Below are 16,116 nucleotides of genomic sequence, written 5' to 3'. Positions count from 1 at the left end.
AAGTTATTTCAGCTGAACTTTTATTAAATATCTCCTCCCATCATGGTTGTTTGATCATTTGTGGTTACCATTAAAGTTCAAGCATTGTAAACTGTAAACAGGTGTGTAGTTTTTTTCACTTATTGTCACTGTAATGCTACTTTTTGCACTTAGGTAGGCCTACTATACAATACCACTGGAGAAGCAAAGGCCTATATTTTGATTTTAAATGCCCATAAAATGCGTTGCACTAGAAACAAGGTGGATTCACTACAATTTAAAGGAGCGTGTAAGATATCTAGAGACCATAAATGCGGTAAAACTAGGATAAATATTGGAGATACTTTTGAAAAATGGAGAGGTTAGAACGTACAAAGCTTTCAAGATCAATGCAGAGCTGGTGAAACATTGAAGCTTCAGTGTCCGCAACATGAAATCCTGCATGCTCATCGACTTTAGGAAGGAGGGGGGCAAGGGGAGAGAGAGCTCTTTCCATTGTTTTGAATTTGGACTGCAGTACCAGGTTTAAACCCTATGTGTCAGAGTTACATATTGCCTCTTTAAGCCATACTGCTTTGACAAAGTAAAAAAAACAAAAAACTATCATCATCATGGCTGAGTGACAAAACCAATGCATATTGGCCATATCCGGCTAGTGTGTGAGAATATATCTTTTCTTTCTTTTTTTCAGAATATAAATCTGTTTGTTTTAGGCATTGGCCAAATATTTTTAATCAACTTACCTCTTCCTTTTTGTTCAAGATATTGGCCCTTGACGTGTGGAATCAAGTTGATTTCAATAGGACACTGGCTAAAGCTGATACTGTACATGCTGATATCCTTACTTGTTGTATGACTTTTTTTTTTTTTTTTTATCTCTTGGTCTCCAAAAATCATTGAAATGAAAAAGTCTTCAGGAAATCTAAGAAGGAAAAGCTAACCTTCAAACTACAACACAAACCTGTGATCGGCTTTTCTCAAAGATATGTTTTCTTTTTGTTGGTCATAAAGTTAGGAACTCTTTGTTTACACTGATCTGGGAAATTGAAAGAGAAGTGTTCCCTGAGTTTCAATATCACCACCGAAGTGCCTATTTGCTGCTCAGTGGCTGATAGATAAGACTGTAATTGTTCTTGGCAGCTTGTTGTCAATGTGTGTCTGTGTGGACAGGGAGTCTGATGATCTTAAAAAAAAAAAATCTTAGGGTCAATATGCATAGGAAATGCAGTCAAACTCTACAACCATTGTAAGCATTAACTGGTGGTGTAGAAGCAGCCCGGAGTGCTGTTGCTATGGTTACCAGCAATCTCATACAACTTGTGCACTCATTCAGAACATTGGCTGGAACTGTGGCATTATAAAACACTCTTTCTGATTGGCTGGCAGGTTTCCATTAAAAATGTATTTACAGTAGTGTCAGTATAATGCAGCCTGTCTCTCTAACCTTCTCTCCTGCCCCGCCCTGTATGCCTTTCACATGCCAGAGCACAGTGCCCTCACCTCACCTGGCCTTCTAATGTCTGCTCCCATGTGAGTCTCTGTCCTAAACCAGGATGTACATCATGCAAGGTCAGCATTTCATGACCAAATATGCTGTAATAGGTCATCCCATTCTGAAACCTCCTTCAAATGCCTCTTTAATCCATCTGTGGAAGACAAACATGTACTTTTTTCACTCCTCAGTAATATATATCCATTGAGTATAGAATTAGTCTCAACCTTTTCAGAATGTCCCTATCTAGGATCACCTTTTGAGGGATATCTGTTTGTTAGATTTTTCTTTTATTAAGTCTGACATTTTGTTGATAGCATTATGTAATTCTTCTCTTCTCAAGTGTGCTTGCTTGTTGGGCATAGACAACTATATGGTTTGTCCTAAGGCATGTTTATTTACCTCTAAAATCAATAGGATCACTTACTATTTTACAATTGTAAGATTTTATTTTAAAGTCCGCAGTTTTGGCATTCAGCAGCCAGGTAACTTGTAACCAAACCCACCTTGGGCAGTGAGGCTCTTGAACCAGAGCTCTGTGTGGTCATCGTTAGCACTGTGGTAATGCCCAGACCCACTCTGGCTGGCGCAGCATCCATGTTTATCCAGAAAGACACCCAGGAGAGGATAACAATGAGGAGGGAGGGGATGTACATCTGGATTAGGTAGTAGCCCATTTGACGTTCCAGGTGGAACTTCACCTCAATGCAGGTGAATTTACCTGCAGACACATAGCATATTTACTTAATACAATATTGTTTTTGTTTAATTACACAGTGGGAATAGAGGATCTAAATAAGGACATGTTGAAGATATAGGATTCAGTTGTGGTATTGTGACATTTTTTGTTAAAGCAACTGTTATTTTAATCATACTGAAGTTTTATCTTAACACCCATCAAAAATCAACTGTGCTCATCAAACGGGTTTAGCTGATAAAACCAAGGTAACCCCCCATTTAGAAATCAGCTGAATAACTCAATTACATTTTGGGTTTAAGCATGTGGTCGCTGGTTTCCCGACACCTTAATAGACTTTAATTTGTACCTGTGTTATAATACTTAGTGCAGTAGCCCAGATCCATCTCGTCTTTTAGCACAAATTGGGGAAGGGTGAGATCATCCGCCACCTGAACAGGATTCTCAGACAGCCATTCAAAGATCAAGTCATTCATGGTGTAACCGACTGTGAAAAGAGATCAGAGAAAGTAAAGGGGTGAGAAAATACATGGTGGAAATATGAAAGAAATGTGTCTTCTTGTGTCCCTTTATCTAAGATTATAATGAATAGAATAGAGCATAAATAATAATGGCTCTTCTCCTTACTACTTTCCATGCATTGTGCTCATAAATGAAGACTTGATCTGGCATAATGTGGTAAGATGATACATCATATGTCATCAAGTAAGACCTTTTGCTGTTTCACATTAACCAAATAAATATTGACTGGCTGAAAGGGTGTAGTGCTGATCTTTTGATCTTTATTATGTATAGTCTGTTTCCAAAAAGCAGTAAAGTAGACATATCAAAATTCCATACAAAACAATAATTCCGGTGAGGGATGTATTTTACTTTGCATTTCTACATTAACATTTCAGTAAAGTTTACAAAAAAGGTGAACTTTAAAACGAGGCATGCGGTTCAGTTCATACATCAGACTACGTTAAACACTGCGCTAGCTGTGAAATATTCTGGTCACTCTCTCTGTGATTCTCACCCCACCTCACTTCCTTCCTAACCTTTCCTTCTTGTCCACTCTTAACTAGACTGTTGTTACCATGGTATTCAATCTATGCATAGGAAACATCAAGAGCCTTGGCTAATGAGACTCGGAGAGAGGAAGAGAAGGAAACTTGGAAGACTGTGCTCGTATAATGCAGCTTTTGCCCATCTGTCCAGCTACTAGCTTCCCTCTGCCTTCATGTTTGTCACAGTAAAGGTCACCCAACACAGCTACAGTCATGTTGCGGGGATTTTTTTTGTGAAGGTTACACAAGAATGGGGGACGCGAGGAGAATATCTGTCTACGACCAAGGGAGACTAAAAATGTCCGAATATACATTAAGCTGATCGGGGTTTCCACAATATTATAGATGTGCATAAATCGTAATAAACATAATGAAACAATAGAATCTATTCATATTTTTGCAAGTCCATCACTATTTTGCATGAACACACAGTTGATGTTGCTGCCCTTTTGAGGCTTGCACTCCTTGACACATCCACCTGATTAGAAGTAAATTAAATATGCATGCCACATGCAACAAGAAAGCAGGAATCCTCCCACAGCTGAATAACACTGACGTCTACTGGGACCCTTTAGGGCCTGTGTTACAAAGACATCAATTATTCAAGATGTTATACCCTATCCCGCACCACAGGGCTGAAAAAACAACACCGCTAAAACACACTTATCTTCTTCATGAGGAGAATTCACTGTCATTCGCACATCCTGCTGTGACAAGTGCGGGGGAATACCAATGCTTCCCTGAAAGAAATAAAGGCGGCCTTCTTTTCTTCCGCGGGCTACAGCTTAGAGGTGTTAAACCATAATTGACAAAGGTGGAATAAAAAAAAGGAATTTCATGCGGCAGATTGTGTGGAATATCCTAGAAGAGTACAGTAATGAGAGTAAATGTCAAAAAGCAGTCCACTTAATGAAAGCCACTATCTTAATTCGGCTAGGGTTTTGCTTCCGATTTGCTTTCATGCTTTTCACTTACAGATTTGAGGCTACTGGACACTATTGGCTCAAGGCAAAGCGGAGTAGTATAAGCTGCATATACGGAGCTTTGATGTGTCTGAATGAGGCAGAATCTTGTGGTGTGTTCTATTTTTATATATATATCTATATAAGCCCGGCATGAAGGCCCTGAAAAGACGATTGGCCTTAGCTTTCTCAAACCTAAACCGTAACTCCTTTTCTCCACCACTTGCCTTTTCACACTGAACAGACGGTGTTTCTACAGCTCCAGCTGTGGCAGTAAAACCTATGAAGTCCTCCTTCACATTGAGCACTAGCCAAGGTGATCACACCCTTGGGTTGGTGTCCTAGCACTTGTCAACACAAGGCCAAGTATCCTCACTAGGCCTTTAATCAGAAATGATTACGTCTCCTTTATTGGCACTGTGATGTTATACGCTTAAAAACAGAATCACACACACATTGCTGCTTCAAACACACATTTGTCTCCCCGTACACCCCTAAAAGGTAAAATGTCTTTAAATTTTGTTTTTTTTATGCTGCATGGCTCCCCTGTACACTAAATTTATTGGATTTTTTATCTGTTTGTCCCTGGGTCAATTTTCAGAAATAAATCATTCTGGCTCCTGTAAAAGGAGTAACTAGTTCCATACAAAACAATGCCTCCTGTTCTTATTAAATCAGATAAAAGCAAAGGTAGAGATACCAGCATTCAGCTTCACTTATTTATTTGCAAAAAGCTTCTGAAAATGTGCAGTGACCATACTCTTTTTATGTTTTCTCCCTTTTGCTGGACTTGAATCATTTTGTCCTGATGATGGGAAATTAGGTCACCTCAAGGCGCAGGGAGTGGGTCACATATAATAAAAGTGACACAAAATTAAAGTTTTATTATTTATATCCTGGAAATTGGTTTCATGAGGGCCCCTGCTTGGGGCTAGGTAAGAAAAAGGGAGAGTTGAACTCTTCTCTTACCAGTTCATCAGGGTTATTTAACAGGTTAAAACATATATTTTGTACATTTCTTGCAAAAAAAAAAAGATTAAGTCAACATGAACAAGAAGGGGATGGTAAGCAATTTTCTGTTTGCTTTGCCTCATCACCACTTTGTGATCGCAACAAAGCTCATCTTGAAGTTGAAAACAAACTAAATCTGCATTTTTCCCATGCACTATTCATAGTAATTAATGGTTTCCAAGAAAATTGGTAATGATTTCAGACACTGATGGATAAGGTAATGGTTCCCATGTGCAGCATACGCCTTAAGTGTTTATTGTGTCCGCCAGTTGTAGGCTAATACAAGCTTTGTGTATTGTTTAAAACCCTTTTGGATGCACTTGATGTGAACAGCTGACCCATTTTAAAATTTGAGCTTTGTTAAACGGGTTTTGAATGATACAATTCACAATGAAAAGTTGCCTTGTGTTAGGAGCCAGAAACGTTAGCATACGCTCTGACCAGGCAGAAACCTCTGGTGTTGAAAAGTGACGCCAATGTGGAACTGCAACATTTTTCTGACCTGTTACGTCTTGCCGTAAAATGAATCGCCCTTCGGGTACAAATAAAGTTAAAGTTGAGTTGCATTCTTTACATTTTGATGGCACTACATTTGTTTAATTCCTGTATAAGCACCAAAGCAATGCAGTTAGTATTTTTTTCTGTAAGACCAAGCAGTTTGGCTTTTGCTAAGTTACGGTTAGATACTTAACAAGCCAGGAAAAAGGTAGAACATCACAAAGAAGAGGGAGATAAAAAGGGGACAGAGAGACAAAAAGGGGGAGGAACAAAAGACTCACAGCTTTCAAGCTGCATGGTACAGGTCTGAATGTCCATGGGGAAATTCTTCAAGTCCATAGGGCAGGACAGGACAAGAGTCAGCCTGAGATAGAAAATAAGATTGGAAGAGAGAAGAGAAGCAATAAGGGATGTCAAAAGGCTCAGGTAGAAAGTGCTAACACAGAAGCAGAAATAATATAGGTTAAGAGATGAAAGAGCAGTGAAATACATCAGTGCCAAGCAACTTCGTTTTGCCCATTTTATACTGAAGGCCAATGCAACATAATAGAGCAAATAAAAAAAACAGAACAGATTTTCCTATAAAAACAGTAAATTGGAAAGCTTATTGATTTAGCTACTCTGCCATTTCATGACTTGACGCACCACAGTAATTGGAAATTAATTGGGTTAGGGCTCCCTACTTTTATTTGCTGTGGTGTTGATGCATTAAGCCTTCAAGAACCCTCAAGGAAGAGAAAGAGAGGAAAGCTATTTGGGACTCTGTGTGTAATTAACTGCTGTAATGCATCGCCCAGAGGCGAGACAAAGGACGCCTGCAGTACACACACAGGCACCCATTTGCCATTGTGTTATGATGACACAATATCTTTTTCACCAGCCAAAGAACAAACTACAAATACCCAAGTGATTGACTCTGCAAACATTGGCAAATTATGTCATGTCTTTAGAGCACTCAGAGATGTTTGATCCATAATTACCAAAGATATTTAGTAAGCAAATCCAAAGGATTCAGGAAAATCAGCGGGAGGGGGCCGTGATAAACTGTATTTGCAAAACTGAGTCAGAGTACAACAGAGGATTTATGTTGGATGTCTTTCACTTTTCTCACAGTTGTTGACGCTATCTATGAGGCTAATGCTGAAAAATAACTAAATCCAATTAAAATTAAAAAAACTATTGACATTTTTTTTGTAAATCTTTAGAAAAGAGCCAAAGAGAGAAGCACTAAAGAGAGAGCTAAAACAATGTGTTGACTTAACTATTTTTCAAAAATCTTCTAGTCAATCTAGTCAATTGTCAGTGTGTGTACAATTTAAAAATGAATCAGTGGAGGGTCCAAATGCCAATCTGTGGCACATGGAAATGGGACTTAATACAGTTTGTCCAACTAAGTAGACATTAAAAGGCCTCCTGCTAACTTTTCAACTGGTAGACTCTCATTGATGAAGTAGACTTTGAAGTTAAACACTTGCCATAAGAAATCGGTGTCTATCCCCCCCCCCCCCCCCCACACTCTGCACTCTTTCAATATTTTAGTCACCTGCTGTGGCACTATAGGCAGTGGTAGGGGGTTGTGATTGGCAATTCAGCTTTCTGCTGCAATTATGTTAAGAGTTCATGTATGTTAAAATTAGCTTACTATCTTCTCTGTGTGATCAGCCCTAGTTGTATACTTCACTCTCTTTACTTGGGCAGAAATATGCCCTTATTGACCTTTCATATAACAATCACATCCGTTGTATGTGTATTACTGTATGTCCCCTCTTTCATGTTCAAAATATCAAACCTCAAATCTGAGAGAATAGCTAAATTTAATGTTGTAAATACTATCTTCATTACCTGATGCTGTACAGAACGCTGCCATCTTGGAAAATCCTTAGCAGCTTGTTATCAGTGGTGACCTCGTGGAAATTGGCTCCTTTCTCGTTTGCAAAGAATAAATCAGGTTTCCAGATAGAGTCCAACATGGAGGGATCCAGATCAAGGGAGTCATCTGGGTATTCGCTGTACGCCAGACGGGGGTCATTCCATTTCTGCCGTAGGAATACATTGAGCCTGTAGTCCTGTGGAGGAACTCAGGGTGGTTAATGGAAAATATAGTATCATTAATGGTTAGTGTGCAGATATGAAGTTCAGACAGATCATTCTGCAGTGATGTAAAAAGTTTCTGACTTGACTCCTTTAGAGTTAATAATGACTTAAAGATAACAGAGCAGTGCTTTAATGAAAGATGAATCTCTCTCTAAAATTGAAATTCTTGATTAAAGTCTCAATCTACACATTTTAGAAATCTTTTAAATCTTTGTTTCATAAGCAATGATATTAACCAAGTGACAATTAGATATACTGTAATGTGCATTAGTTCAATTTGCTTCTTTCTACTGTTGACAAGCAAATAAACTCACTTAGTTTGATCACTTTACTCAGTCAACAACTAGTCTTGGAGAATTAGAAAAAAGCCAAATGGTTGACCTCCACCAAGGCTTATAGCCCAAAGTCAACACATTTTTTTGCTATTCACATCTACCAATGCAACCATCATGAGTCTGAATGTATATATACATTTTTCCTTCAAAATAATGAGATTTCAAATAGGTATTTGTTGGTATTATTGCTTGTTTGTGAGTTGGACCTGTTGATACAGCTTATTCTTGTCTCTGTCTGAAATTAAAATTGTTTGATTGCTTGTTCATGAGTCAGATCCTCGTCTGCTCCAAATTGTATTGGGTTCTTCTCTGGTTATTGCATCACACTGCTAACAAATTTAATGGAAATCAGCCTGCAGTCTTACGGTAATCCTTCTTACTTTAGAATGTCCTTTTCTCAGATTAAAGTGGAAAATATGCAGATACAAAATGCACAGATAATCTGTTCTGTTTCCTTGGTATATCTGGTAAAAATGCATCGCTATTGTTGGAATAAACCTTCATCACCTCATTCGTCAGCTCTGACTGATTGACTAAGATTGCGTACCAATTGTTCAAATGCTTTAGTTATATGCTGATGGTAAACAGAGGCAAGGCAGCACAAGCCAGAACAAGGACAGCGACTGACACAATCACTTCTGCCTGCAGCTAGCACAAATGAGTAATTAAATAAGAAGTTTAATCTGTGCAATTAATTCAGAATTCATCTTTGGGCATTATAGATCTTTTCATTAATAATGCATCTTCATTTCATTTATTGGAATAGAAAGCGTGCTCCTTTCTTGCAAACCATTACATCAAAATTGTTTTTGCTCCAACTGGAAGTCTGATCCTCTGGGCCTTCCCACAAACACCCTTAAAAAGTGCACTTCTGTATCGTGCTGACCCAGCAGGTATAGCACGGTAAATGCAGACCTGAGGACAGCCGTTTTTTTTCCCCTGAACGCCTAGTCCTCTCTTCCATACCCCTTTTTATTCACTTTCTCAATTTTTCATTTTAATTGCAGAGTGGACAGTTCATTATCAGCATGTCAGTGACCCGTTGGTCTCTGAAGGTTGCACTGCTATGCTCCAGGAAACACAGAAATGAGGGCTCAGCTAAGCAAAGAAGGTGGCAAGGAAGAAAGACGATGGAGTGTAACGAGTTTTAGCTTTGTAAATCCAGCAGAGATACAACCAAAGTGAGGTTTGTTCACACCATGTTTGAAGCTTAGCCTCTTTAGCATATCGTCTGTACAATATTTGAAACCTTAAAAGACTCCTTACCATTGTAGTTTCTGTGATAGACCCAAAGGAGTTGATGAAAATATTACAGGTGACATTCACAGGTGGGCCTGTGGGAAGAAAAACAACTTTCTTGACACAGTATTCCCTTTTTATGGGATTGAGATCCCACTGTCTGAAGAAAAATAACTTATTCTTATCATGTAAATTATTAAAGTACCAATTAATTATAGAGGGCTTATAAAAGTGCTCAAAGACTTAACATAAACTAAAATCATCATTAGAAACAGCAGACTACAACATAGCACACATAAAAAATCACAAATTAAGCTAAACCATGAGGGGGAAGCTGATTGGTGATACTTAAAATTGTGTTTCTAATGTATATCTTTTGTAACATATGTTGTATCTTGCTGGAAAATGTAATAATTTTGTAGACATTCTTAATCATATTTTAGAGAACAATAACCTAGATACATTAAAAAATGTTATGTATTGCACCAATCACTTCATTCATCGATTTAAAAAAAAAAAGATTCCCATCCTATTAAATGCTTTCTTGTTTCTTGAAAAATTCAAATTACATATTTGTCAGCAAACTAACCCCCCCCCCCACACACACACAGACAGACTGACAAGGATGATGTGAAAGATCAGCTCCTGCTCCTGTCATTAGAAAAGAGCAGAGGAGCAGAATTGCTTGTTGAACAGAACATTGCTTTGTGATTCAAGAGGCTAGCAGTCGCAAGTGTCTCTGTTTCTTCTACCTGGCTATAGATGAATCCCTACGGCCGGTTTAGGGGCGCTGCTATCTTGTGTTGGCCGCCATTACTGCGGTGGCATCTCAGCGTCTGCTGCTGCCTGCTTACAGTGACGGCAGCATTCATACTGTAGTTGGATAACTGCTAATGAAGTTACTTTAATCAGGTGACCTAAACATTATTTAGAGTTTACATATCAGACATCTTTTTCAACAACTTCCTGATTACATAATGGAGAAATAAAGAGAAACTTAACCACAAGACAGCTCGCCTAAACCGGAAGCTGTTGAAGGGAGACGCCACCGCAATAATGGCGGCTTGTCAACTTTTAGTTTTCCACTGGGTCTGTCTTTTGTTCACCAGGATGTTCTTGTTTCAAATTTGGAGGGGAGCTGCAAGCCGGTGGTATAAACACACTGAAGCACTTTTTGCTGTTGTTAACTTCAATAAATATCCCTGAGAAATGGAATAAAATAAAAATCTAAGAAGTTGTAGAAAATAGACCATACCATGGTCTTTGAAAGAATATCATTCAGTAAATACACATGGGAAAAGTCAGCTATTTAGCTTTCACAGCATAGATTTGCTGTTTTTCTTTCATAGTGCTTGTGTTTGCAGCTGGACTTTCTTGAGGGCTACTGTGATGGTCTGCTTTGACACACACTATACCTTTGAAGTTGGGTCTGATGCGAGCATCATATCCGGATGTTTTTCCCATGAGCTTGTCCAGGAAGTCAGACGGCGACAGCTGTGGTCCTGCCCTGCCGGGGGGCTTTATCTCCTCCTTACAGGAGCTCGGTCTGACATTACCCAGGGAGAGGGGAGAGAGAGAGGGGGGGGGGGATAGAAGGGAAAAGAGAAGAGAGAAGGTTTTTGGAAATCGGCAGAGGAAGAGTGTGTTTATGTATGAGAGGTAGCAGTGGGGAAAAAATAATGAGAATCCAACTATCACCAATTTCCTCATCTGCAAAAATAACCCAGCGGTGGATGGGGAAATGAGGATGAAAAATAAATGCAACAGCGTATCTAAGCTGGCAACTAAAAGCTTATCCATTTCCCATCATGTCTGAGACTTATTGGGCTTGTTAGGCCCCATACCTACAGAGAAACAAAGCATACTGTGTGCTGAGGTAGACTTGTCCCTCTCCTGTGCTTCCCACTGCTCATGGTTTAGCAGGGGTAAAGCTTGACAGATTGATGGCTCAATTGTAATGCTATGAATGTCACACCGGGGAGAGGAAGGAGTTGATACAAGCTCTAGTGAGGCTCAGACAGCCACTGACAGGAATAACCAACAGGCAAGAGTGAAAGTAAAAGGAGAAAGAAAGAAGGAAACATAGGGAGGCAAGAAAAACAGCCTAAAGCCTGGAAACCCTTGTTCATAAAAGATTTGATTTCCCACCGACCCCTGCTGTAGCACAGCTGATTGCACCCCATGCTTTTGATACAATTGTTAACAGTTCATGATCTGTCATGATCCTAAACTCTGCAGTACAGATGGTGGGTTCAATCCCCTTCAAGGCACAACTTTGCTGATGCGCTGTGTTCTCATGAGTGTGTGTGTGTAGCCAGTCACTGATCCACCAATCTTCCAGCTTTTTAGCTGTATTTGGAGTAGAATAAACTGCACTGTCAGGGGCTGCAGGATCGAGGAATTTGTGGAGGATATTTTTGGAACTTCAAAAGCAAAGCTGAGCTGATCCTGAGAGACCTTAAGTCATAATAGTGTTGAAATTGAGCTTTAATGTTGGGATATATTGACTACTTTGTTGTGTATTTTAGAAAGAGGAGTCGAAGGGCTTACCAGCGAATTACAATTATAGATTACATTTTACTTTTTGGCACACCATCATTTTGAGTGTCCTTGTTCACTCATGATTTGTCAATAAGTACTAGTCTTGAGATGGAAACCAGCAAGCCACCAATTCCTCAGAGTTCTGAATTGACAGCATCTGCCCTTCAATGTCTGAATTTAGATGAATGTATGAATCGATTTAGGAATAATGTAATGTTTTGTTTGCCCTATTAATACTGTAAGACAACCCATAAAATGAATAACTCTGCTAGAGGCAAACAATACACCTTGCAAGGCTGAAGGTTGTATCGGGAACACCTCCTGTTTGTCAGGTGACTGTTTTAGCTTCCTGCAGCAAGAGAACATGCATAATTAGTGTATCCAAAACAAACACGAAACACATATGATCCTAGTGATTATTTCTCATCCGTCGATGTTTGAAGGAAAGCAATTTTAAATGTTGGTACAAGAAAAGATGCATACTTCCAACACACTGACATTGTCCATACGAGTTTCAGTGTCCATCATAAGGAAATTAGATGATGGCATGGAGGCTAGAACCTTGCATGTTATGTACTCTTAAAGGCTTTCATCAGGCTTTGTTGACTGTTCTGACTATTATTTGCAAGTGGTTAGAGTGTGTTTGTGTGTATAGGCATCATAAGACCCTCTTCAGTGGTAGCTTTGGTAATGAATTCAGCATCAGTAATTTTATACGCTGATGACACAACAATTAAGTTTTCAAACTGTTCAACAGAGCCTGTTCTGCTGCAGTGGCTCTGATAAATTTCTATTGTTGTTGTTTTTTGTCACAAAGACACAACACAAAAAGATAATCTGAAATATCATCCAAGCTACCCGAGCACCCAGACTGCAGTTGTAGAAATTGAAATGGAATTGCAGTACAAACCAGCTCCAAATGTGACTTTGATAAGTTTTGTACAAAAAACAACAATCTGTATACAATCTATACATGCTAAAATTCTGATCTGAGCTGTTTGTCTAAACAAGACTCAACTATTACTGCTGAGCTGACATTGCCCCCAATGAAGGTAGCTCCACTTATAAAGGCCACTGAATTGTTAAATGACGGTTGATGAATCAGTAGGGTTGGTTCAGTTTCAAGATTTCATGTCAAAGACTTCCTCAAACAGGAACTGGGCATCCCTGCTCTTGGAAATCTGTGTTTGCTAGATTAATGGCTGTGTAGTATTTATAACTGGGACATGTTGCTTTAATTGGTGCAATGTAACTCTGTTTATTGAGAAAAATGAAACAAATAGAATAGCTAGTCTACCTAACTGATGAGTCTGTTTTCTTGTCCCTGTGATTGATTTTTACACATCTTTTTGGATTAGTATTTCAGCTTTGTGATCGCTTGCACTGAGTATTTGCCGTTTTATTCTACATTGCCTTTACTATTTCAACTTTCTATCATAATCTTTCGATCACACAGAGAAGGCCATATAAGCATGTTAACATTTGCATTATTTCACACAAACTGCTACTAAATTTGCACAACAAATTTTATTGCTAACCATGTTTGTTTCCATCCCTGGGGCATTGGTGCTAGTACTGTACAGTAAAGAAAAAAGGAGAAGCCAGAGCATCTTTGTTGATTTTCCCTGTGGAGCTGTGCACATATCTCAGTCTTTCTTACATTATAAAGCCCAACTCTCACTCGCCTGACTCCACTCCAGCGCTTCTGGCTAAGGTCCGCTCAGTGTTGCTGATTTTACAGTATGCTGGTACCACTTTCATACTTCCCACTCACACAAACTCACTCACACAGGTACACAGGGAGATGGATTTTTAGCCTCTTACACTAAGCCGTTGATAACAAACTGTCTTGGGTTGTGCTTGTGCTTGTTTTGCGGATGTACAAAGAACAATAAAGTATCCTGTTTGGTCTCGAGTGTGATGTTCTCTGACAGGTGGTCACAAGCGCTCACAGAAAAATGATGTGGGCAATAAAGTTTGTAGTTTTCAAGATATATTGATGGATCTAAAACACAACAGTGTCTTCTAGTGGAGATTTCTGGGTGCATTTTGACACAGATAGCTGACAAATGATGAAAGGTGCCCATTACACATTATACATTTCTGGACAATAAAATAGCAGTTTTACATTGGTTTAAGAACTCAATTTCACCAAGAGATGGCACCTAAGACACACTTCATTTGTTACCTCTACACTGTAAATCCATGACTCAGTACATGAAACCAAAACTATTTCCCCCATACTCTCTTTTCCAGCAGTGAATTGCAGTCTGGAATGTGGAGCAGTCATTTTTGCTTGTTGATGCTAATAGACTGTGATGAAACAACAGTATGAGAAACCTAATCTGTAACAAATGCTGTTATTTCTGTGACGCTTCTTGAAAATGATCACACACAATAGTCTTCATATAGCCTACTACGCATTTACAGTAAATTATCAGAAATGGTCTTGAAGGAAATGTTCATTTCCGTCATTGTCATTGTTTCTGTGTTACAAAGTGTAGAGATGAAAAAATATTCTCCATATCCTACTGCGTATAAGATTTGCAACCGGTTTTTGAGAGTTTACAGATTACATTTCTCAAATCCAGGAACAATTTGCTTAGTACCGGATAAGTCTTGGCTTACTCATACCATGGAGCCTCAGAAATGGGATCTTATTTTCCCACATTAAGAACAGAAGTAAACTTTTATACTAAAAATAAGGACTTTTTTTTGCATAATACTTTTCAGACAAAAAAACATAAATTTAGAAAACTCTTTGTTATGACGTTTAATGTTGAGCTCGACCTTATCTGTGGATTTCAGCTTTCCCTCAGGACTTCCATCACCTCTCAAAAAGCCCTCATGCATTTCTAATTGGACTCCTTTTGTGTATTGTGTGATCAGTGCTTTTATATCCTCATACTTAATAAAGGCTAAGCAAGAAACAATCTCGGTCACGTCAAATAATTGGCGGAGAGGGTTTTTTGCCCAGACACATCTGTTGGAAGGTGAAAACTCTTTAATAGAGGTTTGAAAGGCAGTGAAGCAAACAAAAACTGGACAGCTACCAAAAATAAATGTGCTCATTGGTGAGCAGTGTGTCTTCTGCAAATTTATTTAGATTTAAAGTCTTTTGTGGATTAAGTACTTTCAGTCACACGTAAAGTTATCTTTTTCTAGTGACTATAACTGATCGTGTAGCTGCACATGGCTTCTTAGAGTTAAATTATGGGCTCCTTTTGTCTGAGTGATTCAATTATTAAGATGCTCTTTGCTGACATTTAATGAGCCTGACCTTTTGCCTCTCTTTCATTTAAGCTTCCGTACCAGACTGCTGTCGAGAATATACAACAGCTTTCTTCCCTTCCATTATATAGCAAGTTTTGGCTGTCACTCTCATGCAAGTGAGGGACTTCATTTGGCTTTGAATGCAAAGCTGAATAAAAGACACTTTTAAGTACTGGAAAAATGAAGATGCTAATACAAAAGTAGAATTCAAACAGCAGCTCAGAAATGATTTAGAGCCTGTCTTTGAAATTTCAGTCTGCCAGACAGCTCTACTGTACTAGTGTGTTAATGTCGTCTCTGAGGAGAAGCCTAAATAGACACAGATGGAAACATACTTCTAATCTTTCCAGAAATAGACTTGGGAAAATAATCACACCCTCACAGATACAGTTCTTCTAGTCTGGATAGACTTTGTGTGGCAGTTATTCATCATCCACAGAAACGCAAACTAGTACACTCTTCAACTGAGAGGGAGAAGCACTGTTATGACAAACCTGTCAGGACTGTGCTGTCAGTAGATTAACCACAGGAAGCCAGCATACTTCATGTGCCACCCATCAGAAGAGCTACACTGCATTTGATAACTGTTCCACCCCAGCTGTCCTTAAGCAGAAATTTCAATCAGCCATTTATTTTAATCAGAGTAGGTGAACACATGACCGATGGTTCAGGAAAACAGCATGTAGTCATTTTCTGCTAACATGGATGAATTGGCCGATGTTGGCCACGGTTGCTTTGTTTTCCAGTTTCATTTCCAAAATAAAAATGCTCCCTCAGCATTAACCACCTTCCTTCATCATTGGAGAGAAAAAAAATCACTGTTAACAGTTAGTTTGAAACCGAGTAATCTGAATTGGACAAGAGAAATCTGAGTGCATAATTAATCATGTGTTGTATTATTAACATCACTGCAAACGAGTCTTATTTTACAAATTGGAACACGAAA

The 16,116-nt window shown here is 38.9% G+C and overlaps 1 protein-coding gene across 1 annotated transcript in view; it reads right to left on the bottom strand.

The window, feature by feature from the left end:
- glra4a (glycine receptor, alpha 4a) overlaps positions 1-16,116 on the bottom strand; it is a 47,069-nt gene that overhangs the window by 7,636 nt on the left and 23,317 nt on the right. Inside the window, exons 2-7 of the mRNA XM_061048522.1 lie at positions 10,772-10,902; positions 9,384-9,451; positions 7,531-7,754; positions 5,970-6,052; positions 2,518-2,655; positions 1,978-2,192 (exon numbers count right to left, since the gene is read on the bottom strand). Of these exons, the coding sequence (XP_060904505.1) occupies positions 1,978-2,192; positions 2,518-2,655; positions 5,970-6,052; positions 7,531-7,754; positions 9,384-9,451; positions 10,772-10,902 (859 nt within the window). The remainder of the gene's footprint in view (positions 1-1,977; positions 2,193-2,517; positions 2,656-5,969; positions 6,053-7,530; positions 7,755-9,383; positions 9,452-10,771; positions 10,903-16,116) is intronic.

The sequence above is a fragment of the Labrus mixtus genome, chromosome 10 (assembly GCF_963584025.1).
Source record: "Labrus mixtus chromosome 10, fLabMix1.1, whole genome shotgun sequence".
Lineage (NCBI taxonomy): Eukaryota > Metazoa > Chordata > Actinopteri > Labriformes > Labridae > Labrus > Labrus mixtus.
Note: the sequence above shows the minus strand (reverse complement) of the source record. Positions and strands in the feature narration are given on the sequence as shown.